Genomic DNA, 27017 nt, shown 5'->3' with positions numbered 1-27017 from the left:
GTAGAGGATACCTGCCATGCAAAAAGATGCTGGATACAGGTTCCAACTTGAACATACAGTAAACTTGCCTGTTAACAAAACTGCCCCAACTCATAATCTAAACTACAAACTAACAACTCCTCCCTTGGGGCATGCAGGCAACAGAGGTGGGCAAAGACCTAAAGCTGTGGGGAGAAGGGGGATGTGTCCTTTCCCATTTTCTCACACACAAAGGTAAATTATTTATGAAGGCTGATTCTCAGGAACGCAAAAATTATTTAATATGTATTCATATGTTCACCTCCTGTAGAAGTGTGAAAGCCAATGGAAGCCTTCAGTGAAAAGCCTTTATGGGCTTTGAGGATGGATGCCCAGGAATATTGTGATTTGAAATTTAAAGTCTTATTACAGAAGGAGTCGTTTCTATAGTTAGAATAGGAGGACAAATGTTTTGGTTGGAAAGGAAATACTTTAAAAGATAAACTTGGACCAAACTAAGGGAGAGTCATAGTATTATGTGGAGAACATCATTGTCCTAAACATGAGATGAAAAATATTGAATTTTATGAAAGGAGAGAGAAGGAGACTAGAAGGAATGTAAAAGAAAAATATGTTGAAATGTAGGTGACAGAAAACCTGAGAATTTCTCAGCTAGCCCTTCAGCAAGTTATGAATGAAAGGGTACTATCCATTCATTGTCATTCATTCGACAGACATTTACTGGGTGTCTATTTTTGTGCCTGGCACTGGCAGGTGTTGAGGATAAAACAGGGTGGGATAGACACTGTTCCTTCAAGGTGGGGATGCATTCATTAACCAAAGAATCACACAAATATCTAATTATAAACTGTGGAAAGTGCTATGATGCAAAAGAAGAGGGCTTACAAAGAGCATGTGGCAGAGTGAACTGATTTAGTTTGGGAGTGAAGGAAAGCTTCCCTTACATGGGGTATCTGCACTGTGTATCCTAGTTTGCATTTCCCCAAAAGCAGACCCTAAGACCAAGATTTGGGCACAGGTGACTTATTTAAGAGTTGATTCCGGAAAGCTCTGTGAATGAGTAAGGAAAGGAAGGAAAACCATTAATGAGCAAGTTGCCACTATGAGTAACCAGGGTTCAGTTCTCCTGGGGACCCTCTGGGAGACTTTGTGGAACATCCCTAAGAGTGTCTCATGAAGGGGTATGAGGCTGGGACAGTTATCCACCCACCCCCGTTCCTCATTAGTTAAGGGTCACTCCAGGGGTGTTCAGTTCTCTGCGCTCGCAGCCACCCCCTTAAGCAGAGGGACATAGGAAGCTTATACAGACACTACAAGCCAGGGGTTCTCAGATCATCCGAATCGCCTCGAGGACTGAATAAAACACAGATTGCAGGGCCGCACCACAGAGCCTCTGATTCAGTAGGTCTGGGGTGGGGCTGGAGAATGTGCATTTCTAACAAATTCCCAGGCGATGCTGATGCTGCTTGTTCAGGGGTTACACGTTGAGAACCACTGCTCCAGACCAGCTATGGGGCAGAGCATCAGCAGTGTCCGCTACATACTAAGAACTAAGGGATCGTGGGCGCTAAGGAGACAAAGGGTGAGAGGGAAGCTAGGGTTGTTCAGGTAGAGAAAACCCTCTACAAAGACCCTGAGGCTGGAGGGAGTCTGTGTGGCTAGACCACCGGAAGGTAGTGGCAAAAGGGAGAGAGCAGAACAAGATGAGGCTGGCAAAGTGTGCGGGGGTCAGATGAGGGCCTGGGGCATGGGAAGGATTTTGTTCTTCTTCCTAAGAGAAAGGCAAAGGCTTCGAGTAGTTTTAAACAGGGGAGTGAGCCCATCAGATTTGCATTCTGGCTACAGCGCTGAGAACAAAGAAGGAGCAAAGGCGGGTGTGAGGACCCCTGTAAGCTTCTACTGCAAATCCAGATGGGACACGATGGTGGCTTGGATTAATGTGGTGGCAGTGAAGATGGAGAGAGGTAGGTGCATCTAATAAATACGTAGGAGAAAAAAGTCAACAGAACTTGGCGATGGGTTAAGAAGAGGAAAGAGAAAAGGAATGAAACTGGGTCATTTGTAGAGACGTGGATGGACCTAGAGACTGTTGTACAGAGTGAAGTAAGTCAGAAAGAGAAAAACAAATATCATATATTAACGCATATATGTGGAATCTAGAAAGATGGTACAGATGAACTTATTTGAAAAGCAGAAATAGAGACACAGGCTTAGAGAACAAACATATGGACACCAAGGGGGGAAGGTGGGGGGCGGGAGGAATTGGGAGACTGGGACTGACATATATAAACTACTGATACTATGTATAAAATAGATAACTAATGAGAACCTACTGTATAGCACAGGGAACTCAACTCAATGCTCTGGGGTGACCTAAATGGGAAGGAAATCCAAAAAAGGAGGGGATATACGTATACGTATAGCTGATTCACTTTGCTGTACAGTAGAAACTAACACAACATTGTAAAGCAACTATACTCCAATAAAAATTAATTTTAAAAATTAAAAAAAGAAGAGGAAAGAGGTGAAGAATGCATAAAAGATGAATCCAAAGTGTCTGGTCTGTACAGTTGAATTGATGAATCTCACTGGCAAGAGAAGACCCAGGTTTCACTTGTGTGCATGTTCAGTTTGAGGTCCACGTGGAACATCCAAGTAGAGATCTGGAATGAGCAATTAGGTATAGAACACTGGTGCTCAGAGAGCACTCTGGGCTGATGATTTAATTTGGGAGTTATTAACATGGAATTGGTGTTTGAAGCTGTGGGCCAGGGTGAGACCCCAGAAAGAGATCCTTGCATGAGAAGAGAGAGGGGTTCAGAAAGAACCTCAAGGACTCCAACAAATCATGAACATGATGAGGAACATAAACCAGCCAAGGGGTCTGAGAAGAAGCAAGGAAGGGCCAGGAAAACATGGTGTGACAGGAGGCAAGGGAAGTGTTGCAAGGCAAAGGTGATTGCCAGTGTTAAGAGTGGCCAAGAGGGCTTCCCTGGTGGCACAGTGTTTAAGAATCCGCCTGCCAATGCAGGCGACATGGGTTCGAGCCCTGGTCCAGGAAGATCCCACATGCTGTGGAGCAACTAAGCCCCCCATGCGCCACAACCACTGAGCCTGAGCTCTAGAGCCTGTGAGCCACAACTACTGAGCCCACATGCCACAACTACTGAAGCCCACGCGCCTAGAGCCCGTGCTCCACAACAAGAGAAGCCACCGCAATGAGAAGCCAGTGCACCACAACGAAGACCCAACGCAGCCAAAATAAATAAATAAGATAAAATAAAATAAATAAATTTATTAAAAAAAAAAAGAGTGGCCAAGAAATCAAGTAAGATGAGGGTTAAAAATGCCTTTGAGTTTAATGACCTGGAGGTAATTGTGTCCCCAACATGAGCCACTTCAGTGGAGGTAGAAACAAGGATGAAATGGGTTCCATAGTAAGAGAGTACTAAGGAAAGGAAGACAGTGAGTATATAGACAATGTTCAACATGCTTTTGAGAAGTTTTGCTCTCTATGAAGGGGAGGAGAGCAACTAGGGATACTGTGAGGTTCAGGAGGTCTTCCTGACCTGTTCTCCACTGGCCTTTCAAATGTTGGGAAAGACTTGAGTGTATTAAAGTGCTGATGAGAAGTCTCTGGTTTAAGGAGAGAGTTTGAAGACCCTGGAGAGGCATAATTGAGAATTGATGAATTTAGAATAGGAGGAAGTGGGATGCGGGACACAGGTGGATTAGCTTTTGATAAGAACATGGATGTCTCTTCTGCCTAATGGCAACAAAAGAGGAGAGGGCACCTTGTGCTGATGCAGGCAGGATGGAAGATTTGTAATGTAAGTCAAGGCAGTTCTACCCTGATGGCTTCAACATTCCCTCTGAGATAGGAGATGAAGACGGGGGAGAGTGAGGAGGGAGGCTGGGACGGAAGGGGCCAGTGTTGACTATTCAAGGACAGTGGAGAAGATTGGAGAATGACCTTTTTTTTAAACACTGGAGAAAAAAATTATTGCTTGAATTCAAACTGACTTTCTCAAGTGGACTCTCCTTGTGTGAGGATGAGGACAGCATCTATGTACATTGATACACTTGCTTATAGCTCCAAGACCAGAGGCACCATGCTACTAAATATGCATGTGACTCCAAGAAACCCATCAATATTTATATGTGATGTTTATACTTTTGGTTCTAATAGTCTTCTAGGGTGTACGTTTCTTGGAGGCTTGGATCTGAGATGTACATCTGGGATCATCTGGTTCACTACATTTCACTCTTTCATTGGTTCCACAACCTTTTATTGAGCACTTGCCATGTGCCAGGCACTGTGCTAGGTGCTGGGGGGCTATGGCTGTGCACAAGGCAGAGGAGGGCAGGTGGCCACAGGGACCTCCATTCCCACAGACTACAGCACGAATGGTGCCCACGTGCATCGCGATGCAGTTGGAAGTTTCCTCCCTTCAAGGAGGTTACATTCTAATGGCAGAGGGGAAGGCTGGGTGGGAAGGAGACAAAGAGGCAAACAAACAAAATAATTTCAAATTTTTGATAAATTTTATTGAAGAAAAAAAGCAGATGAGGAATTAGAAAGTAACTGGGCAGTAGAGGGTGGGGGCAAAGGCTACTTTAATTGTGTGGCCAGGGAAAGCTTTTCTGAGTTGATGACATTGAGGCTGAGAAAGACAGAGTCATGGAAAGAGACAGGGAAAAGCCTGGAGGCAGGGGAGTGGCAAACGCTAAGACAGAAGAGCCAGGAGGCCTGTCTGACTGGAGACAGTGAGTGGGAGGTCAGCAAGGTAGGTTGGTCTTGGTCTGGTGAAGCCTTTTAAGACACCGTAAGAAGTTTGGATTTTATTCTAAGCACAATGAAAAGCTGTTGATGTTTCTAAGAGAAGAGTAGGGGCTTCCCTGGTGGCGCAGTGGTTAAGAATCTGCCTGCCAATGCAGGGGACATGGGTTCGAGCCCTGGTCCAGGAAGATCCCACATGCCGCGGAGCAACTAAGCCCGTGCGCCACAACTACTGAGCCTGCGCTCTAGAGCCCACGCACCACAACTCCTGAACCCGGGCGCCTAGAGCCGGTGCTCTGCAACAAGAGAAGCCACCGCAATGAGAAGCCCACGCACTGCAACGAAGAGTAGCCCCCGCTCACCGCAACTAGAGAAAGCCCGCGCACAGCAACAAAGACCCAATGCAGCCAAAAATAAATAAATTTTTTAAAAAAAGAGTAAATGTTGTGATTTACATATTTAAAGGATCACTGTAGGTACTGTGTAGGAAACGGACTGGCGAGGGGAAGAGCGGAGAGACAATTTAGGAGGCTATTGAATAAATAATCCAAGTGAGAAGACAGTGGCCAGGACGAGGCAGGTGATGGTGGAGATGTAAAGAAGTGGGTGAATTTGGGATCTATTGTAGAGACAGACTTAGCATGAACTGAGTCACTGGAAGAGGGGTGGTGAAGGAATGTGGGAAACCAAGGCTGACTCCCAGTTTTTTAGGCTGAGCCAGTGGATGCGTGATGGTGTCATTTACTGAGATGGAAAACACTGGAGTGGGAATAGATATTCTAGGAAAGTCAGTCTCACGTTGCACAGGTTAGTTTGAAATATCTATTACACGTGGATCTCCAGGTCTGGAGCTCCAAGGACAGGTCTGGGCTAGAGACTTGGAATCGTCAGCATAGAGACAGTATTTAAAGTCTCGAGGTAGAAGGAGGTAGGCTAGAGAGAGAATGCATATAGAGAAGAAAAGAGGTCCCAAGCTGGGTCCCCTACCTACCACGCTGAATTTAGAGATTGGCTAGGGGCAAAGGATCCAGCAAGGGAGACTGAAAAAAGAAGACAGAGAGGTAGAAGAAAGAGTCCAAGAGGAGCGAGCATTTAGAAAGAGCAGACAGCATCAAATGCTGCTGAGAGGTCGAGGGAGAAGAGGATGGAAAAAGCACTGTGGGTTTTGCAAGAGAGAGGCCATTAGTGTCAGTGGAGTGGTGGAAACAGAGACCAATTTGGGGGTGAGTTAAAAAGTAACTTAGACTTGAGGAAGTAGAGATGTTGCATATAGGTATTTCATTTGAGTGGTTTTAAGTTCAAAGGGACCATAGCAGTAACGGGTAGTGCAGGGATGTATGTCATCAAGAAAGACATTTTTCTTTCTTTCCTTAAATGGGAGATGGTAGAGTCTGTTTATATGGTGATGGCAATGATCTAGAAGCAAGGGGAGAATTAGATGAAGCAGGAAAAACTGCTGATGCAGGAATAGGTGGATACCTCCAAGAGCGCTGTCCTAAAGAAAGGATGGGATCCCAAAATGAAGAGTTTATCTTTTAATAGATGCATTTTTTCCACTTGCTCATTAAGTTCACATTGAAATTTATGTTGAATTTGGTTCAAGGGAGAGAAAAGATTTGCAGTGACACCTCCCAGGCACCAGGTGGTGATGTTCAGCTGAGGTCAAGCCTCTGTCACCTGAGTACCTGCCTAGGAGCAAGCTGATGAAAGGCACTTTTGTCCTTCCAGGTTGAACTGAGTTGGCCTTAGGCAACTGGAATTGTAGGTGACTTTCTGGTTTGGCTCTTTTAGTGGAATTGCAACTCCTGGTTTGGGAAGAATAGAGGATTTATGCATTTGAAGAGGACATTGTGATACAAAGCACAAAGGATAGGGAGCCTTTCTGAGAATGAGGGCTGGGAGTAAGCAGTTTACCAGCCAGGAAAAACAGGGAGGAACTTGCTAGACTGTAAATAACACTGAAAATCTGGGAGGAGTCTAGTGTGTTCATTAACAAGGAAACACTAATCAAGTGGGAGTTTCTGCTGTGTTGCAGGAATTGACTGCATGAAGGCAGCTCTGGGGGTTGGCCTCGTTGGCCTGTGGCCTTCCAGTGACTTACATGTGACGGCTGTACTGTCCCCAGGCCAGCTGATCCCCAGCAGCACCTACGGGCCAGGCAAGTTGGCATCTGTGCTGTTAACACTGGTTTTCCCTTGTGAGCCTCTGAATCTCTGTCCTCGTGTACTGAAATAATCTCTTAATCACATCCTTCCTTTCTTACATCCTGGCCCTAATCTGACCTCCTGGGAGTGTGTCCATCCGAGCAGCACAATAACTCAGCCAGCCCCACCCTCTTATTGCCTAATATAAACATTATTTATTTAAATATGTTTATGCGCTGATTTGTTGTATCCTGTGGTGTGTTTCCACACTTATAAGATGGTTTCAGCCTTCCAATAACCCAGTTCTATCCTTGCAACCTGGTGTGTCTTTCTCCTGTCTTGGCAAGGGCTGCTCCTATTCCCCCTGAATCTTTGGCATGATCCCAGATAATCCTGGAGGGAATCCTGGTTTCAGTGTTAAGCAACAATTTCCCTCTTATATCTTCCATAGTCTTTACGAATGCTTAGGTCTCCTTTGTTTCAAAAAAGCGTCTTTGCTCCTGTGGCACCTCCAAATCACCATCCTATTTCTTGCTTTCCTTTCATTGATAAACTTCCCTTTTCTTTAGCTCTTTGAACTCTGTCTTTGGTCGGTCAGCTATAAAGTGGTCTCTGCAAGGTGAACAATGATTTTCACCAGCTTCGTGTTCTTAACCACTTCTATTCTCCTGGACTTCTCGGCATCATTTGATACTACTGACCACCTTTCCTTCTTGAAATGGTTTCTTTCTTTCTTTGTTTTGGCTTGTCTGACACTGTACTTACCTGATTGTTTTCCCGCCTCTGATCCTTTCTTCTCTGTTTCCTTAAGATGCCTCTTCTTCCAGCTTCTGCCTTTGGGGAGCAGTTCCCCAAGGGTCAGTCTCATTTGGGGGGTTGAGCCATCCATGAAGGCTCACCTCTTTGTTAATGATTTTTCTCTGTGTGATCTGATCCTCTCACAAGATTGCCAGGCTTATTTATCTAAATGTTTCCACTGAGATATACAGCTTTCACCCCAAGTTCAATATTTCTTTTTTTTTTTTAAAAGCCTCATCTTTCCCTTGGTCCCTGAAATCAGCTCCTCCCAATTTCCCTTTCCCAGTTCAGTAACTCCACTGTTTTTCCTGGTCACCCAAACGTGAAAACTTTGAAGGATTTGTGACCTTCTGTTTTCAGACCTCGGTTTTAATTCCACTTCTTCCACGTACCAACTGTGTGGTTTAGAACAAGTTATACAACCAGATAATCACTCTGGCTATCAGTTAACACACATTAAATAAAGATAATAATAAAAACTCAAGGTTGTTGTGAGGAACAAGTAAAGTGTCCTGCATAGCACTTAGAACATCAAAAACGCAGAAAAGCTTTTGATAATAGTAACTTTTTTGAAATGTCCTCCGTCTCCCACCCCCTATTACTTACCTCATCAGCCAAAGGCTTTTTCTTACATCTAAGTTATGAACAGATTCCAAGCCTACCTTCTGAATTCTAGTCCCTTGCTCTTCCAATCCATCATGCATATTTTTCTTGGATTAATCTCATTTGAACATTGCTTTCATGATGCTACTACTTTGTGCCAACTTTTTAATGACTCCCCATTTTCTCAGACTCTAAATTTCTGTCCTCCCTAGTCAGCCTCACTCCATGCTCAGTCTTCCTCAGACCATCTCCTTGACATTTCGTCCTTTCTTCTCCCTGGCTGATCATGCCATGTTCACTTCTGCCTCATGATTTCACATATCACTCCCCTGGAAAGGCCAAACTCCATCTACTCCTTCCTATCTGCTTAGATTTATCTTCTTCATAAAACGTTCCATGACTGCATTGATGACTTTCTTTCAGAGGCCAGGTGATCACAATCTTCAAAGTGGGTCTGTACTTCACAATTTAGTCCTTAAGAGTAATAGAGTTTTTCTCCCTTCTGATGTTTTAATGAATCACTAAAAAAATACCTCTATATGAATATTAATAATAGTCAAAAGATGGAAATAACCCAAATGTCTTTCATTCATCACTTGAAATACATTTGGGTTGTTTCCACCTTTGGGCTATTATTAATATTTGCATATAAGTATTTGTGTGGACATATGTTTCCAATTCTCCTGGGTATATACCTAGGAGTAGGATTGCTAGGTTACATGGTAACTCTATGTTTAATGTTCTAGGGAACTGCCAAATTGCTTTTTGAAAACAGCTGACCATTTTGCATTCCCACCAGCAATGTATGAGGGTTGTAATTTCTCTGCATCCTAGCCAATATTTGTTACTGTCATCTTTTTTTTTTTGTCATATCATTTTAGTGGGTGTGAAGTGTTAGCTCATTGCAGTTTTGATCTGCATTTCCCTGATGCCTAATGATGTTGAGCATCTTATTATGTGCTTATTGGCCATTTGTACATCTTCTTTGGAGAACTGCCTATTCAGATCATTTGCCCATTTTTAATCAGCTTGTTTTTCTTCTTATTGTTGAGTTGTAATAGCTCTTTATATAGTCTAGATATAAGTCCCTTAAAAGATAAATGATTTGCAAATATTTTTTCCTATTCTGTGGGTCTTTTCACATTTTTTTTTTTTTTTTTTTTTTTTTTGGCCGCACTACTTGGCTTATGGGATCTTAGTTCCCCGACCAGGGAATCAAACCTGGGGCCCCCTGAAGTGGAAGTGTGGAGTCCTAATCACTGGACTGCTAGGGAATTCCCTCCTTCTTTTCACATTTTTGATGCTGTCCTTTGAAATACAGGCATTTTTGACTTTGATAAAATCCAACTTAGTTTTTCTTTCATCATTTTGGCTTTGATGTCCTATCTAAGAAGCCATTGTTTAATCCAAGGTCACAAAGATTTACTTCTATGTTTTCTTCTAAGAATTTTATAGTTTAGATCTTACATTTAGGTCTACAATCCGTTTTGAGTTGATTTTTGTATATGGTGTAAGGCAGCGGTCTAATTTAACTCTTTTTTGCATATGGACATCCTTTCTGGTGTTTTAAATATGTCTCCTGTATTAGATAGATGTTCCTTAAGCGCTTGTGGCGTGTGCTATACATCGACACGTGTGTCTCAGCACCCTGCACTGTGCTACGCACACAGTGAGCTGCCTTGTTCGTGTGAGTGTTTGTGTGAATCGTTCATATTTTTGTCAGAGGCAGAACATTTCACAAGATGACGTGGTGCTCAAAAATTGTTTTCTAAGTATCACCCAGCATGGTTTTCTACGAAAAGCTTTCTATAATCTAGACCAGTAAATGCAAGCAGTGCGTTTCTTTCCCCTTGAAGTAGAGATTTCATTGTTATCTGAGAGGCTTTCTTTAGGTCTGTGTCAGAACAGCCCCACTCCGAAGCAAGTCTTCCTTGCTGCTCAGTTTGCCAGGACTTTTCTTGTTGTTTACCGTGAGTATCCACTTCTATCAAAAAAGTGGCCCCTGCAACCTTCCTTCCCATTCTTAGTTCACACTCCATGCCCCTTAATTTCTACCTCCTTAGTAGCTTTACCAGTGGGCTCCATTTTTGGTAATCCCTGAGACAAACAGGAATTCTGCTCACCTGGTATTTGACAGGAATAATTCATTACATTTCGTCTTGCTGGCCTCATATGGCATTTTTACGTGCAGTTTAAACTACCCTTACACATTCACACTCACACAAACCTTCCCTTATGTTCTCCTCTCCCCCAACCTTTCTTTCTTTCAAACTCAGTGGTTATATTTTGTATTAACCTTTTAAGAATATAAAGCACAGTTTAAGCAGGCTCAGAGAAAAAGCTGAAGTCAACCTGCGGATTACCAAGCTGAAGGGCTGCATTTGACGGCCGATCTGTGAGGTATCATTTGGTCTAAACCTAAGCCCAGTGCTTGGTACCTTATTTGGATATTGCTGCTTTCAATGCTTGAGCTGTTCTTCCAAACACTGGAGTTCTCGGCTACTTTTCAGTATGATGTAAGTACCAGAAGTATTGCATTGTCTTAGAGGTTCTAGTGGGGGATTTCAGATAAGATTCCACATCTGAACACACTGGGAAACGTTAGGTAGAAGTAAACATCTAAGAAATTCACTTGAAGGTCTCACACGATAATCTAGAAAAAAATCCCCAGTTTCAGAGATTCAAGTCTGACTCTTCTTTAATCTTCAAAGCAATCAACAGCTTGAAATACTCAAAAAGAAGGCCTAAAGGGACCAGCTGCTCCCATCTCAGCCTAACTATTCCTCCAGTGGTTCTTTCAGAGGGTCACTGCCTTCCTGTGCTTTATACTGCTCAAACACAAACTGCTGACTTTCTAAAGCTAGTAAAGTCTCTTATAAAGATATAATTAAGCTGTTTCAAATGCTAAGAAATGGGGCTGGTATTTGCAATATTAACATCTCCCCTTCCAGCTCCCCGTCCCTAATGTAGGGATCATTCACAGAAGTGGGCAGCAGTCAGAGTAGTGGGCACTGTGGTGGGAGGTTGTTCAGAAAGTAACTCTCCAGTGAGTGAGAAAACAAGAACTAGAATGTGGAAACTGAGCATTAAGAGGGTTTCTGAGACACGACAGTTGGCTTCAATAAATTTGTCTGAAGAAAAGGGAATATTCAGAAAGGACAGGATATTTTTGGTTCTATAAAGGCATGTTTGAGAAGCCATAGTCATTCAGAGCTTACTGGAGCACTTGCAAAGGTTGTTAAGGTACAGTTCTTAGCCTCATTCCTGGCTCTATTTGAAATTTCTAACCCTCCACTTCCCACCTTTTTTCCTGTTGTTTTGTGCCTTTTATAATGTATGCTATCTCATAGTTTATGCATCTTATACATTGCCATAAGTCTTTGGGGGATAAGGTGTGGAAATAAACCACATAGATTTAAAAGCCAGGATTTCCCCCAAAATGAAATCTCTCCCTGGGGCAGACCTAGTGTTTCCTTGACATTTGTGTTGATTTGGTACCAGCATGTTTTCCGTTTTCTTTGTGCCAAGCTATTTGTGAATCTGTGGGCAACGCAAAGAATTTGAAGTCCCTGCTCTCAAAGAACTCATGTTTTATTTGGGGATATTAAAAAACAGAAAAGGGAACCTCTGAAAGTCCTGTCCAGGTGTCCAGCAGCTGCTCTATCAGTTGTGTCTATCATTGTGAAGGTAATGGCATGCCCAGAGAAATCGAGATGCTGGATGCAATTAAAGCCGGCGACAGACAAGTCCTGAATGCAAAGCTTTGGAGTTTTCAGAAAATAAAGAATAGAGGGGGAAAAAAAAAAAAAATCTCCTGATCTCAACACCCAGAGAGCTTCTTAACATTTTGGTGTATTTCCTTTCAGTATTTTTTCTCTGAATATTTAGGACTAGATACGCTTGTAATTTTACAGCTGCATGTACAGTTCTGTAGAGTTTTTTTTTTTTTTACCCTCACAAGCTATTCTCTATTTTATTAAAAATATTTTCCTATATTTTTCCAACACCATAATTTACATAAACATTCCCTCCTCTCAGGAAGTTCATACTGCTTCCAAGGGCACTATTTAGACCCTCCATGAGTAGAAATGATTGGCGAGTGGAGAGACTACAGACTCGAGGCATCAATTTCTCCATGATGACTAGCTGAAAATACTGTAGTGGTTTTCCCTATTTTTGGTGCCAAACCTCTAGCATCTGACTAAATTTCGCTGCTTTTCTTTCACTCCTTTATGGGTCCCACCCCTTACTTGAGGCCTCTAACCTCGTTTCCCAATTGTGTTGCTGAACACAGGGTTATTTGCGGGGGTGGGGGGGCGGTGAGGTCCGTCTTTTTGACACAGTTCAAGAAGACTTTGAGACTTTTAAAACTGGGGTCTTTTGTAGGATCCGGGATATCTTATCTGCGTCTTCCTGACCTAAATTCGTCGAGCCATGCATTTGCCAGCGAGGCAATTTCCCCGGCTAGCTGCTTCTGACCGGAGCCCTCTCCACAGAGCGCGCCGGTAAAAGGGGGAAGTGGAAGTAAAGTGGGAAGCAGGAGGACCGTTCTCCATCACTGGTCAGTCTCCACAGGTAACATTCTTTAGTTTTTCCTGTACCTGCTGGCACCGGTCCAGAGCTATTAAAATTCCTTCAAGGTGTGGCTCAGGGTGCGGTTGAGGATGGTTGTATATCCTTCTAAATGCCTTAGTAGGCTGTTAGTGCTTTGCATATAAAAATACACAAATACATACAAAGAGTTGAAAAGGCTGGAAAAAAAAGTTTCCGAGTAAAACTCACTGCCCTGATTTTTTTCGCCTCTAACAAGCGCATCGTAGGACCTCAATGACTCACTTCTGGTTGGAGCTTCCGAATGGGTTAAGAGCGCAAGCAAACTCTTGGGAGTCCAGTAGGAGTTGCTGATTGTGCCGGACATTGCTTGCAAAGCAATTTTTGTGGTTCACCTCCCTCCGGGTTTTCTCATTCTTTTGTTGGAGGTTCACGGAGCTGGCCTGGGCATTTACTTTTTAAAGTTTTTACGTCCCCAATCCCCTGTCTCCCAGCTCCCGGAGTGCGGCCCCTCTCACCGCCCTGAGACTTTTGGGCTCGCTCCAGGCATGGGAAGAGGGCGGGGGGACTTTGTTCCCTGCAAACGACATTGCCCTGGGAATTTCCTGTGGCCGTTTCTCACGGACGAGCCCCCTCCGCCGGCTGGAAGCGCCGACACCCACCGTCGCGGGCCCTCGCCGAGCCAGAGACGCGAGCGCGGAACCCAGCGCCCGACGCTCACCCGCGCCCCGGTGCAAGGCAGCTGCGCTCCCGTGGCTCCCCCTCCTCAGGTCCCGCCGCCGAGAGCCCGGATGTTGGATTCAATCCCTACGCCGGGTCCTTCATTTCCATAAAAGGGCAGCGGCACGGCGGGGCAGAGATTGCTGCCGCCGAGGGCGCCCCCGCCTCCCCCGCACTGCTCGCTCCCCCGCCGCGCGCCGCCCCGCCCCCAGCCCGGGAGTCCGCGCGGCCTCGGCCCCGAGTGCGGCCGCAGGGGACGGGGGGGAGGGGCGAGGCGGCCGGACCCGCTGCGTGCGCCTTGGCGGGGCGAGGGGGAGGGAGCCGGACTCGGACTGAGGGGGCGGGGAGAGAGGGGTGGAGCGCCGAGGGAGAGGCGAGGGGCCGCGACGACCGGACTCCATTAGTCGCTCCGGCAGGGACGCAGCGTTTCACCCGCAGAGGAGGGGGACTCGCAGCCGCCGCCGCCGCCGCCGCCGCCGGGCGAGCCTTCGCCCCGCGCCTGTTGCCGCGCGAGCCCCGGGCCGGGCGCGCGAGGAGCGCGAGGTGAGGGGCCGGGCCCGGCGGGGACTGAGGGGAGCGCGGGCGGGGAGGAGGACTGTGGAGCCCGCGGGCGGCGTCTCCCGAGCCTGGGTGCGGCCAGCAGGCGGGCAGGTGAAGCCCGCCGCGGTCCGCTAGGCGAGGGCCGCTAGGCTGGGGCCGCGCGGGGCGGGCGGCGCCGTGTCCGCCGAGGGCCGCCGCGGGGCGGGAGCGCGGGACGGCCGCCGGGAAGGGGCGCGGAGCGCAGGATCCTGCCTGCAGCTGGTCTCGCCGCCGCTCTCCCTAACTTGGGTTCGTGCGGAAACCCTCGCGTTCTCCACCTTCTCTCACCCCGCGGCCGACACTGCGAGTTCGGTGGGATTTGCCTTCCTTTGGGGGAGTGACGCTGACGAGAGCCATTTCCTCCGTGCTTGCAGGAAGGAGCCATGGCTCTAGACGGGATAAGGATGCCAGATGGCTGCTATGCGGATGGGACGTGGGAACTGAGCGTTCATGTGACGGACCTGAACCGCGATGTCACCCTAAGAGTGACCGGGGAGGTGCACATTGGAGGGGTGATGCTCAAGTTGGTGGAAAAACTCGGTGAGTAGCATCCCGGCCGCGTCAAAGTAACGACTACCCAGACTGGGCGCGGGTGTTGGGGGGGTGACTTAAGGCGGGAGGAGGGGTGGATTTTGGAAATTTTGGTTGGCATCCCGCAAATACTTTTTAAAAAAATGTAAGCTCTCTCCGTATTTAAGCAAATAGACCTTTTTCCTTTTGAATCTTGTTTTGTATTGCTACTCTGAAATTTTCATAATGTGGTGATTCCAGCCTCCCGATTAATAACGCTCAACTGCGTAGTAAGTGGAGAAGATTCCTTAATTCTTTACACTTAGCGATTTCACATTAAAAGAAATGAGAAGAGTGCGCAAGTGAATGTTGAGAGGGTTATATTACAGGGTTTGTGGTTATCAATTACTTACCTTCAGTGTACCTGGATGTTGGTGACGTTTGGTATTGAGAATGATGCAGAATCTATTTAAGAATAAATTCTACTGGAAATTGTTCAACTTCTGGCGCTGATATGAAGGTTTTGTAGCTGTACTACTACGTGATGGAGTATATTAAAATGTTGCAGTCATCCACTCTTACAAGGGGTAGGGCAGTGTTTGACTACCTATAGTCCGTGTTTTAAGTAAGTTATTTCCCGCGTTCGATTTTATATGAATAACAAGCTGGTGGAAGAATTTTGTTTTAAAAAGCAGACATTATTGAACTTACTCGAGATTGACAATATTTGCTTAGGTACAAATATATTGATTTAAAACTGTTGATTGATTTAAAACTGACTCAGTCTTAAATAATAGGGTATCCAACAATGTGAAGTGTAAGAAAATTTTTTAGTACACATTTGTGATGGATGAAACCATCTTCAGCTGGAAGAATCAACTAAAATGATTCAGTAGATGCTTTTATTACAAGAGAAGTGCTTGGAGGACTGTTCCTGAGCTTTAACGTGCCATTTGTTTGTAATACAGTTTCTGAAAAGTGGAAATGCATGGCATTATCTTTTTAGGCTTTGTGTGTGTGTCTTTTTAAAACACAGCATTCCTTCTTCTGGCCATTCTGGAAAAGTAGAGAAGTGGTTACTTATCAGGAAATGTATTTCTTACCGAGGGATCAGTGTATACCTACCACATAAACTTAACCGAAATAGTGCTCCAATGTAATTTGCAGTGTAAGACAGCATTCATTTAGGTGGGCCTTCTTTGGATTCCTTTAGGAAGTTTAATTATTGAAGGACCATAAAGAAGCTCCTTGCAGGGTAGCCTCCTCCTTAGGACTGTGCATTGTTTGGTTCTCTGAGACATAACCCAGCACAGAGCCCCCCCTGGGTGGCCCCTTGAAAACGAGATTTTGCTGTGTGTTTATCCATTTAACTGTTGGTTAGCATTGTTCTTATCTGATTAATCAATCACTGTGCAAAATATTTCTGAACCTTTTTTGTTGAGCACTAGTGAGGGATTACGGTTAAGGAAGAAAATATCAAATATAATTGTTTGTATTTCCTTTGTTTTCAAAGGAAGCAAGCATTTTCTTCAGAGATTGCTTTATATATGATAAATGGACCTTATTAATACTCCGGTTTCAATAAGAGATATTTCTTATTGTGAAAAAGGACCTGTTGAAGGTGACTGAGATAACTTGTAGTTCTTGAAAGCCAGTCTTTATCTAATGAATAAATAATGACTTCTATATTTATATTGCATTGATTAGAGCTGTTTATTACAGAATCACAGGCATAAATAGAAATACAGAGAATAAACTTTTTAGACACAACTGATGTTAATTTGCAGTGACTATAATTTTAATCTTTTAATGATGCATTTTAAATATTATATGCAGTGAAAAGAAGCCCAACAAGGTAGGAGATGTTGTGTACGTGAAAGCCTTACATCTTTCTTGAACTGAGCCAATACTGATCCTCTTAGATTTTGACTTTCAAATAGAAAGTGTGTTTCAGCGAAATTCTGACTCTCCTGTTCGGTAAAAAGTAAGGCTAAATGATTTTTTGCTCCTGGTTTTAGGATTAGATACTTTGAATGGCAAGCTATTTTGTTACCTATTGGCAAATAAATAGAGGAGAAATTCAGGACAGCATTTAAAATTTACAAACCAGGCTAATCAGATTAGAAAAGAACTTTATAATTCTTCAGAGTTGCCTAAAACTGGAATGGCCTGCCTTCTGAAGCCCTAAGTTGTGTTACTGAAGGTATTAAAGGGCAGACTGGATGGTTACTTGTCAACGAAGTAGATCAAAGCAGCTTGCCGAGTCTAGATAAGAGGTGGAGGTCATGGTAGGGATGAGAAGGCGCAGGGTTTCATGTTGGAGGGGATTGCAGAGCAGGGATGGACAGCTAGCAGGACCAGGGTGCTCTGGCCTCAGAACACTTACGGTACCGCAGAACCGCCTTCACCTGCGTTTTCAAACTCCGGGATGCGTGTTTGATACCCTTCTTATTCTCATCAGAGTGTGTATGAACACCAAAGCATTATGTTTTAAGGCTGTCTTCCATATAATCAGTGACAGTAATTATTTCTCTGGGATGGATAGAGTCCATGATGACTCCTTCCCTCAACGTTGTGTTAAAATTTTGCATGTATGTGCACATGTGAAATTTTCTGGGAAGAGGCTTCTTAGCTTTCATTAGATTCACAAAGAGGTTTGTGATCAAAAAAAGGGTTATGATAAGGTTTGGCCCTTGAAGGTCAGCCTTATTTTGAAGGTACAGTGTTCATCCCAGACTTAGGCACTTTAATTAAGCAAGTTCTAAAAGTAAGTAATGGTTCCTTAGCATGTCAACAACATCTTTATATTTAGTTAGAATTTTATAAAGAACTTGTGTGCTTCTTCAGCTAAGGTCATTCACCCATGATTCTTAGATTTATGACTTTCATTCAAAGATCTGAACGATCCCTTTTAAATTTTAGTACACAACACATTTGTCATTCTGCACTAATCTTTTACAAGAAAATAAAGAGTGTGTACCGTGAAAAAGTGGGCTTTAGGGAATTATATCCTGACGTCACAGAAACTTTTTGCATCTGTGACTTTAGGTTGCTACTAGACAAATAATTTCGACCTCATTCTGAAAATGAAAAATTACTTCACTTTATTTTTTTAAAAATCCAGATTAGAAGCTTTAAATAGAATTTTTAAAACTTATTGTACTTTTTGTTAAAAACAGTTTTGAAAGCTTATAGTTGTTTTTTTTTTTGGGGCCGCACCAGGCGGCATGTGGGATCTAGTTCCCTGACCAGGGATGGAACCCGCGCCCCCTACAGTGGAAGCACGGCATCTTAACCACTGGATCTCCAGGGAAGTCCCTAGTTTTTTGTTTTTTTTTTTAAGGAAAGAGTTTAAATATAAGACATCAGGGTTAAGGATTATAAAAATAAGACATCAGAGGATAAAATTATAAAATAATTGTATTCAAAATAAATGTTGTAAGGAAGAGGCCCAATTTTATGGGATTCCCTGACGTTCCTCTGGAGATCATTGAGAATTATTAAAACTGTTCTACTCAATAGGATTCAGAGGTTAGTAAGTGTTGAGGATTCAAAATGCCAAAGAGATGCTTTGTTTCACTGCATTTTAGTATCACTTTATAAAAATTGTCTTTTTAGAACTGTGTACAATTAGATCTTTAATTTTCTAGAAAAATTTATGGTAGTTGGAGAGTAAGGAATTTATTATAACATGGAACTTAGTGAATGGAAATCTCCAGCCAACATCTCTGTGAGGTTGGAGGGAGGAATAGGCTGTGTGATTTCTAAGTTTCTTCTAACTCTGATTCTATGAGTAGGAAGAATGTAGAAGTTGGATTAAATCAGATTAAATGATGATCCAGAGGAAAAAATGTAAATTGGCAGACTCAGGAGTACCTAAAAAAATACATGAAGTTGACTTAGAAAATTTGAGGAATATGTTTCTGGATGTAGCCTTTGGAAAGAAGTCATCCTTGCTTTAAAGTGTCATGTTCTTGCTATAATAATGAAATAGAGTACATTTGCGTTGGAGTTGCATGTTAGGATTGAGGTAAACTGTGAATTTAGCACACGTGATGACCCCCCCCCCAAAAAAAAGATTTTGGTTCAAATTACCCTAAAAATCCCTTAAAGTCATCATGAAGTATGGTTTCCATACATTCATTCCATCTCACAGAAGTGCAAAATAGCTAGTTTTTCCTTCAGAAGCTCCAAAAATAAATTTCTTTAGTTGAGCACCAGATGAAGAAATTGGCTTGCATTAGGGGTTTTGTTACACAAAAATACTTTGAATGCTAGGATCAGAGCTTGGCAAGATGCACACAGGGAGAGACACATGTGTTACTGGACAGCTCCCTTATACTCCTGCTTAGTGCTCCTTGGGGAAGGTATGCTTATTTCGTGGAATTGTGCTGTGCTGTTGAAATCCTCAGTTTTTCCCCCTGAGAGCTTATGGTTGAATTCATGGAAGTAAAATGTCTACATGATGCAGCCTCACTGCATTCGTAGTGAAATATATTAAGATAAAAATAAATGTGAAAATCTTTTGGAGTGGGGTGGGAGAAACACCTAATGGTGAAATCATATATATTAGAGTGAGTAAAATTTTAGTTAAATATGTACTGTCTTATGAAGTGTTTAGAGTACTGTTAATGATCCACAGGAGCTGGACATTGAATCTTATGTTTCTCAGCATATCTTAAGCTCCTTAAAATAAAGGACAGTATGTAAATTTTACTGGAATTCTCATAGCACCTAATAAAGTATAAGCTATTCCTTGGATACATTATGTGTTGTTTGCTCCCGTGTTTTATACCCAGTTTTTAAAAGATCAACAAATACTGTTTGATTCCAACTAGAGTTAACTTATTTACAGAGGCACTAGAAAGAATATATCTTTTTTATTCAATTTCTTAGGAAAGATCTTGTTGGAAACGTCTATTAGCTATTGAAGAAAATTGAAAGAAAATTTAAAGTTTTGCTTTTTATTTTCAACTCTTTGTTTTTTGAAATTTCAAACTTATAAGTTCAAGAATAATAACTGTGAACACTATAATCTTCATCTAGACCATCAGTTAACATTTTGTTATTTGATTTCTCTGTACATGTAAACACATACACATTTTTTGGGAACCATTTGAGGTAGTTGCACACATCATAACCCTTCATCCTTACTAAGTACTTAAAATATGTATCACGTAAGAACAAGGACTTTCTCTTAGGTATTACGTTACAGTTATCAAATTCAGGAAATGTAACATTGATTCAGTACTAACATGTCTAACATGTTCAATACTAATTGTCTGACATGGATCCGTATTTCAGATTTGCCAGTTGTTCCAGTATTGGCCTTTGTCTTTTCCATCCAGGATTTCATTCTACATTTAACTGTCACTAAATTGACCTCTTTACTTAGTTTCCTTTAATATACACAATGGCTACCAAGTTTAGAACCATAGGAGAGTATGTAATATGTGGCCTATTAATATTGCATTAAGATACGTGTACAGCAATTGTACCTGTTTTCAGACTTCATAGCCACCCTATGGAACAGTTCCTTAGCCTTTGTCTTTTCAAGACATTGTTTTACCTTTTTTCAATCATAAGATTCTTTATCAGTGTGAATTTCACTTCAGAATGATATTTTTACAGGTTCTTTTTCATACACTTTTATCTTTAAAGTTCAGTTTTCTTCTTAGCTTTCTATTGGATAAGGTATAGATAATAGTTTTAGACATCATTGGGTATAGATTTCCCATAGTGTTGGTTGTCTTTAGACTGTAGTAAATGTTAATGCATACATAGAATAATAAACAGTATTCTGGCTCTGCCACATATTGGTTTGTGTGATCACTGGACAACTAATCCAATCTGCTGAGTGGGTTTTGACATCTGTAAAATGCAAATTTAAGAAAACTTTCTCATAGGTCTTGGTGGGAAAAGGGATACTACATGTGAAAATGCATTACATGGACTCTTTGTGCTATACAAATGAGAGTGGCATTGAAAGTCCCTGAATACCCTGAACTGGGGGTGGGGGTGGGGGAGGGACTCCTTTTGAAAGGAGTTAAGATATAATCTAGACTGTTTAATAGGTTCCAGCTTTAATCGTGGAGAACTGTACTCCTCAGAAGGAGCCTAGTTTGGGACTGCTTTGTGCTCTCACCCCCTAAACAGCAAGGAAAATAGCTATCATTCCGCTCTTTCGCTCACTTCCAAACACACCTGCCCCTGTAATGTAGCAAAGAGCTATTTAACTACTGTTTTCATGAGATTTCTGAAATGGAATGGACCAACAAGTGGACGATGGTATTCCAGAGATTTGAAAAATTTATAACCACGAAGGCCTCAGTAGTATGTTTTTTATTCACTTATAACAAAGGAATGATATATAATTGTGTCTTGGCATATGAAAACATTAAGCCCATTTAGAAACTGATGAAAGTGGTTTAAGAAAAAAGGTAATGTATTCAGTATTTTTATTTGAATAATTATATTACTGAAATAAAAATTAATAATGCTGATGCCACTGTAATGCCACATTACAAAATGGTATATATGCCCAGTGTGAGGTAAACAAATATTCTAAAAGAATATTATAAAATAATTTTTTAAACGAGATGTTTAAATTTTTTAAATGACATTCTACACTTGGGTTTGTGGTTACAAATTCACATCCAGTATAATTCATTTGTAACAAATTTTTGCATAATTATTGCATTTTTTGCTTGTTAATTTTTTCTTAATGTCAAGCTTACTGAGGTATAATTTACATATAGTAAAATTCATACTGTTTAGTATAATGTGCTGAGTTTTGACAAACCCATGCAGTCATGTAAAACAACCACAATCAAGATATAGAACTTTTCCAACACTACAGAAAATGTCTTTGTGTTCCTTTATAACCAGCCCATCCCCTCAACCCCAGCTTCTGAAAACCACTGAATGCCTTTTCTAGAATGTCATATAAATGGAACCATGGAACTTTGAGGGTGGTTTCTTTCGCTTAGTATAATACATTTTATTTTATTTAAAAAATATTTTTAGCATAATACATTTTAGATTTGTGTGTATCAGTAGTATTTTGTTGTCGTTGTTGAGCTGTAGTTCATTGTGTGGATGTGTACCACAGTTTATCCATCTGCCACTTGTTTCCAGTGTTTCCAGTCTACCAGTGTTGTTTCCAGTTTGGGGAGATTATGAATTGGGCTGCTGTAAACATTTCCATGAATGTGTATTTTCATTTCTCTTGGATAACTACCAAGGAGAGGGATTGGTGGGTAGTATCCTAAGTATATGCTTAAATTTATTTTTTGAATTTTATTTTATTTTTTATGCAGCAGTTTCTCATTAGTTGTCTATTTTATGCATGTCAGTGTATACATGTCAGTCCCAATCTCCCAGTTCATCCCACCACCACCACTCCCACTATCCCCCTATGCTTAAATTTTTTAGGAAACTGCCAAGCTTTTCCAAAGTGACCACATCATTTTGCATGCCTATCAGCATGGCATAAGAATTAAAAAAACATTTTTTGAGAGTTCCAATTGCTCTCAGTCCTCCCTTAGCACTTGGTATTGTCAGGTGTTTTTGTTTTTATTTTTGTTTAGTCAGTCTAATAAAGTATGTAGTGGTATCTCATTATGATTTTAATTCACATTTCCCTAACGACTAATGATGGGAAGCTTTTCACATGCTTATATGTCATCTGTATATCTTAGTGAACAATCTTCATATCTTTTGCCTATTTTTTTAAATTGTGTTGTTTGTTTTCTTACTGAGTTTTAAGAGTTCTTTATTCTAGATACAAGTACTTTATCAGATATGTGTTTTGCAGTATTTCCTCCCAGTCTATGGCTTGTCTTTTTATTTTCTTAACAGTATCTTTCAAAGAGCAAAATTTAAAAATTTTGAGGAAGTTCATTTTATCAAGTTTTTTTCTTTTCTGGATTGAACTTTTAAAAAATTGTCTCATGCAGGGAAATTGGCCTAGTCAAGGTCTCAAAGATTTTGTCCTGAAAGTTGTATAGCTTCTGTCTATTTGTATGTTAATAAGGAGGAATAGGTGAGGTACAGTAGTGATAATGTATTAGAAAGGAAATGATTGCATCATGTCAATTTAAAATAATGTAATTACAACTTTAATTTGGTAGAATCTGAGGTGTAAAATAATAGTCCAATGAACACTGATTTATCATCAATCTACTAGAAAAGTTAGATTTTTTAGAACTTTAGTCATAAAAATAGATCTATAGTAAAGCATCATTGAATAATAAAAGTTTTAGGGTTTAATGTTATAGAAAGAATTAAGTCTGGATTCCAATCCTGACCATCCCACTTAATAGCTGTGTGATTTTTTTAATTTTTTAAGTCAGGGTTTTCACGTTAAGGATCTCAGTTTCCTTATTTGTACAATATAGATAAACACAGAATAAGCCTTCATTTATGTTTGTTCCCTTAACTTTGTAATGTTATTAGAGTTCTTTGAAAATTATTTTTCAAATGTGATCTCTCTAAACTAGAAGATAAACTAAAACAGTACTGTTGTGTATAAAGAGTCATTATTCGAATCCTGGTCTACCTTCCTTTGTTGAGAATACTACACTATTTATTCATAGTGACTCAGAGTTACATGGTAAAATGTTTTGAAAATTTTATTTTCTGATATTTTCTCTCAGTTTCAATAATTCTGCTTCGAAGTGAATCAGTGTACTTAAGAGAAGAAGATAAGCAATAAATCATTGAAATGTTGAGTTTACATTTCAATTTCCTTTCACGATTCAGTTTTCAGTCTCGATTATCTACTATTTAGCTTTATAAGGACCATCCAGTTTCAGTGTATCCTTGGGCAACCCTTATACAGTTTTCAAGGTTATGGAGCCGATAACCTTCAGCCCAGAGGAGGTGACATTTGCTTTGGAATCTGTAGTGAATCTTTTCTGAGATATTTACCTATCTTATATTATGCTGTAACTAAAAACTACATTAAGTATTTTAAAGATCAATTGTGATGTTAAAGCATCAGTGTATTGATGGTTTTGATATCTTAATGGAACACTCAAGGTTATGAATAAATCACCAATAAAGTGCCAGCATTATTTATTGTAGACGAAGATGTCTATTGGATAAGTGCCTCCCAGCTTATTCCTTAATGCAGTTCCTGAATTTCATAACCTTTGAAATTAAAAATAACTTAAAGAAAGCAAACAATTGCTGTATCATTTTAAGGTTTTATGCAAGGTGTTGATGAAATCTGTTGCTGTGATAGAATGCCCTTGTTGTGGACCATAGACTGTGGGAGGGCCTCCTGACTGTGTCACAGTCCTGACTTTACCATATTCTAGCTGTGCAGCTCTGTGACCTACCTGTCTGTGCCTCTGCTTGCTCATCTGTAAAATGGGAATAATAATAGTATCTTTATCCTAGGATTAGTATAAGGATTCAGTTAGTTAATATATATGAAGTGTTTTAGAATAGCCTTTGTAAATGTAACTATGTTGATGATGAAATGTAGCTGTGTAAAATGTTCCCTTTTACTGAGCTAGAGAAATAATATTTTATAAAAGATTGAGAAAGTGTCATTTATAAAGGTAAGCCAAATAGTACTGATTTATTCTCTACCATATTAGGAATGCATTTTAACTTTATTATGCTAACTTGCATCACTATGGGTAATATTTTTAAAAAGTATAACATGTTTTAGAAGCAGTAGATTTTATGCTTCAATATGTACAAAATTATAGATAAACTATGCTTAAATGGAGGGTATTTCCAATAAATTTAATATTCTGGTTTAGGCAAGTACCTTCTTTAAAAGGTGAACTTTGTTAATGTTTAAGAACTTAAGTCTAAGACATGCCACTTAGAATTATATATGACCTTGGCATGTTATTTTAACCTATCCTGATTATTAGTCTCATTTAACCTTAACCTTAGTTTACTTACCTGTTTCTTGGAGTTACTCAGTTAACCAACTGAGTATGGTGTTAAAAGTATTAACAGAATCCCTGGTAATAAGTAGAATGCCTATATTAAGAGCTCAAAAAAATGTTATCCTCAGTTGTCCTTCAAATACTATGTAAACCTAAAACATAAATTTGAACTGTGGATTGAAGTAGGCTAATTCATTTTCATTGTATTTATGTAGTACTTAACCAGAAACCCCTTCTTATTTTCTTGCTTTTGTAAGTTTTGTTTAATGGTTCTGAACTCTGAATATATTCCCCGAAGCCACACTGCCTTGGGTTTAAATACTGGCTTCACTCCCTATAAGCTTTGTGACCTTGTGTCAAGTTATTTAGCATTGCTGTGACTTAGTTTCCTTACAAGTAAAATGGAGATAATGGTATACTTACCTCATAGGGTTGTTGTGAGGATTAAATGAATACGTATGTGTAAAGCACACAGTGGCACATAGTAAGTTCTGTTAGAGTAACTGGTGTTATTTTATTGAGGGTCCTAATGGACCTCTGGGATATCTCACTATTAAATATCTTACCTTATGAGTTTGGGGAATAAATGCCTTAAAGAACTTAAGACTAGGAAAGAGGGGCTTTAGAACAAGAGGAGACATTCACATGTAAATATTCCTACCTAAAGTCTGTACACTCATATTCTGTTTTCAATAGGTTAGAGAGGTTTATAACATGAGACTTTTGTGGGGATTAAAGAGGTATGTGAACTTGACCTCATTAGTAGTAGCAGCAAGCAAAACATTTATGGAGGGCCAACCATTATATTAGGTAATGGGACATAGTCCCCACTCAAAATGTGAGCAGCTTTCTAGTACCAAAATGAAAACAGAAGATTGCTTTGAGTTGACAGTCTGGTTGTGAAGTGCCAAATAAGTGGTACAGGAAGGTGGTGGAGATTTAGAAGCATGAAGAGAAACTGGCTTTATTTAAAGAGGGCCAGGGTGAAAAGTTAGGAAGAAAGGCATTCTGGATTGAGGATTGCAGTGTTTATGGTGTTCTGGAGACTAGCTTAGAGAAGTAGAAGATAATAATTATAGAGAGGAAAGTTATAGTTAAGTAAGTGAGGAAATGATATTCTGTTCTTTTATTCCTTCACTCACCCACTTAATGTTTTAAATGAGAACCTGCTGAATGCTAGATACCATACTATGAATGGGAGAGACAAGAAGTGAACAAAATTAGCTTATTCCTTACACTCATTCAACTTGTAGTCTTAGGGGCAAGACAGTCTTTAAATAAGTAATTGCTATAATGTGATGAGTGTTAGGATAATTGAAATAGTTATGAGAGTATGTACTGGGGAACCTGACCTAGTCAGTGGGGAAGGGTTTCTGGAGGAAATTACTTTTAAAACGAGGTTTGATGGTAGAGTAGGAATTAACCAGAAGAGTGACAGAGGATCTTAGCATGGGGGCATGGGATAAAAGAACAACAGGTTGGGAGAAGATGAGAAGTCCCAGCATGAGAGCATGGGAACAAGGGAAGGCTGCCATTTGAGGAACTGAAAGAAGTCTAATGATGATGGAGGAATGGTCCTGGGGAACCGGTGACTTGACAGGCTTAAGAAATAAGCAAGTGCTTAAAGTGCATTGTAAACCAGGTTTAAAAGACTTAGTGTTGTACTAAGAGCTGTGAGATACCAATAATAGATTTTAAATTGGAAGAGACATTAGATCTTTACAAATTTGGAGTTCATCATGTACATATGTGTCAGTAACATAAGATACAAGCAGTAATAAGCCTCTTGGATTCCAAGAAATATTTTTTCAGTAGTCTGCACTCCAGTCCTATATTAGAATTTGTTTCTGAGATAAATTTTAAATGTCAAAGCCAATAAAATATTCTTAAGTTACTTCTTTTTTGAACTATAGAATAGCTAGTGCCTTTGACCAACTTTAAAAGACAAATCCAGTTATTACTTCTGTGAGTCAAATACTAACTGATAAATTCAGCCTTGATGTTAACTCTCTTAGAATTTGCTACATGTTGACATTGCATGGACTCTGAGTCCAGTCTTCTAGGAACTAAGTCAAGTTGAACTAAATTAGTAGTAAGCCTTTGGATTGGATAGAAAGTTACCCACCCTCTGGAAATGAATAATTGACATGACTTCTATTTGTGCGTACTCTGTAATTGCATGCATGTATGTCGTCTGGTAAAGCTTCTCAACTACTTTGAGTTAGTGTATTTTGTAATAGGAAATAATTGATATTGAAATTGATAAACATTATTTTGTGTTTGTGAGTAACTTCAGAAGGCCATTTGTAAACTTAGTTGATTTTGTTTTGTTTTGATGAGTGAATTCCTAATTTTCAATCAAGTTAGCTATGTCAAAGAAACATCAGTCACTTTTTAATCAGGAGTTTAGTTTCTAAATGTTTTTGAAAACTGGGTGATGCA

At 40.7% G+C, this 27017-nt stretch overlaps 1 protein-coding gene across 6 annotated transcripts in view; it reads left to right on the top strand.

Moving 5' to 3' along the window:
• The first annotated feature begins 13928 nt into the window (after nucleotides 1-13928).
• FERMT2 (FERM domain containing kindlin 2) overlaps nucleotides 13929-27017 on the top strand; it is a 72773-nt gene continuing 59684 nt past the window's right edge. For 4 of the 6 annotated variants that reach the window (XM_059914246.1, XM_059914244.1, XM_059914245.1 and 1 more), the window contains exons 1-2: nucleotides 14044-14118; nucleotides 14529-14694. In XM_059914246.1, the coding sequence (XP_059770229.1) occupies nucleotides 14538-14694 (157 nt within the window). In that variant the 5' untranslated portion in view covers nucleotides 14044-14118; nucleotides 14529-14537. Of the gene's footprint in view, nucleotides 14119-14528; nucleotides 14695-27017 lie in introns of all 6 variants that reach the window. The other 2 variants (XM_059914247.1, XM_059914248.1) reach the window with 2 other exon arrangements.

Source organism: Balaenoptera ricei, chromosome 2 (genome assembly GCF_028023285.1).
Source record: "Balaenoptera ricei isolate mBalRic1 chromosome 2, mBalRic1.hap2, whole genome shotgun sequence".
In the NCBI taxonomy this organism is placed as follows: Eukaryota; Metazoa; Chordata; class Mammalia; order Artiodactyla; family Balaenopteridae; genus Balaenoptera; species Balaenoptera ricei.
This window is presented reverse-complemented; position numbering and strand designations above follow the sequence as displayed.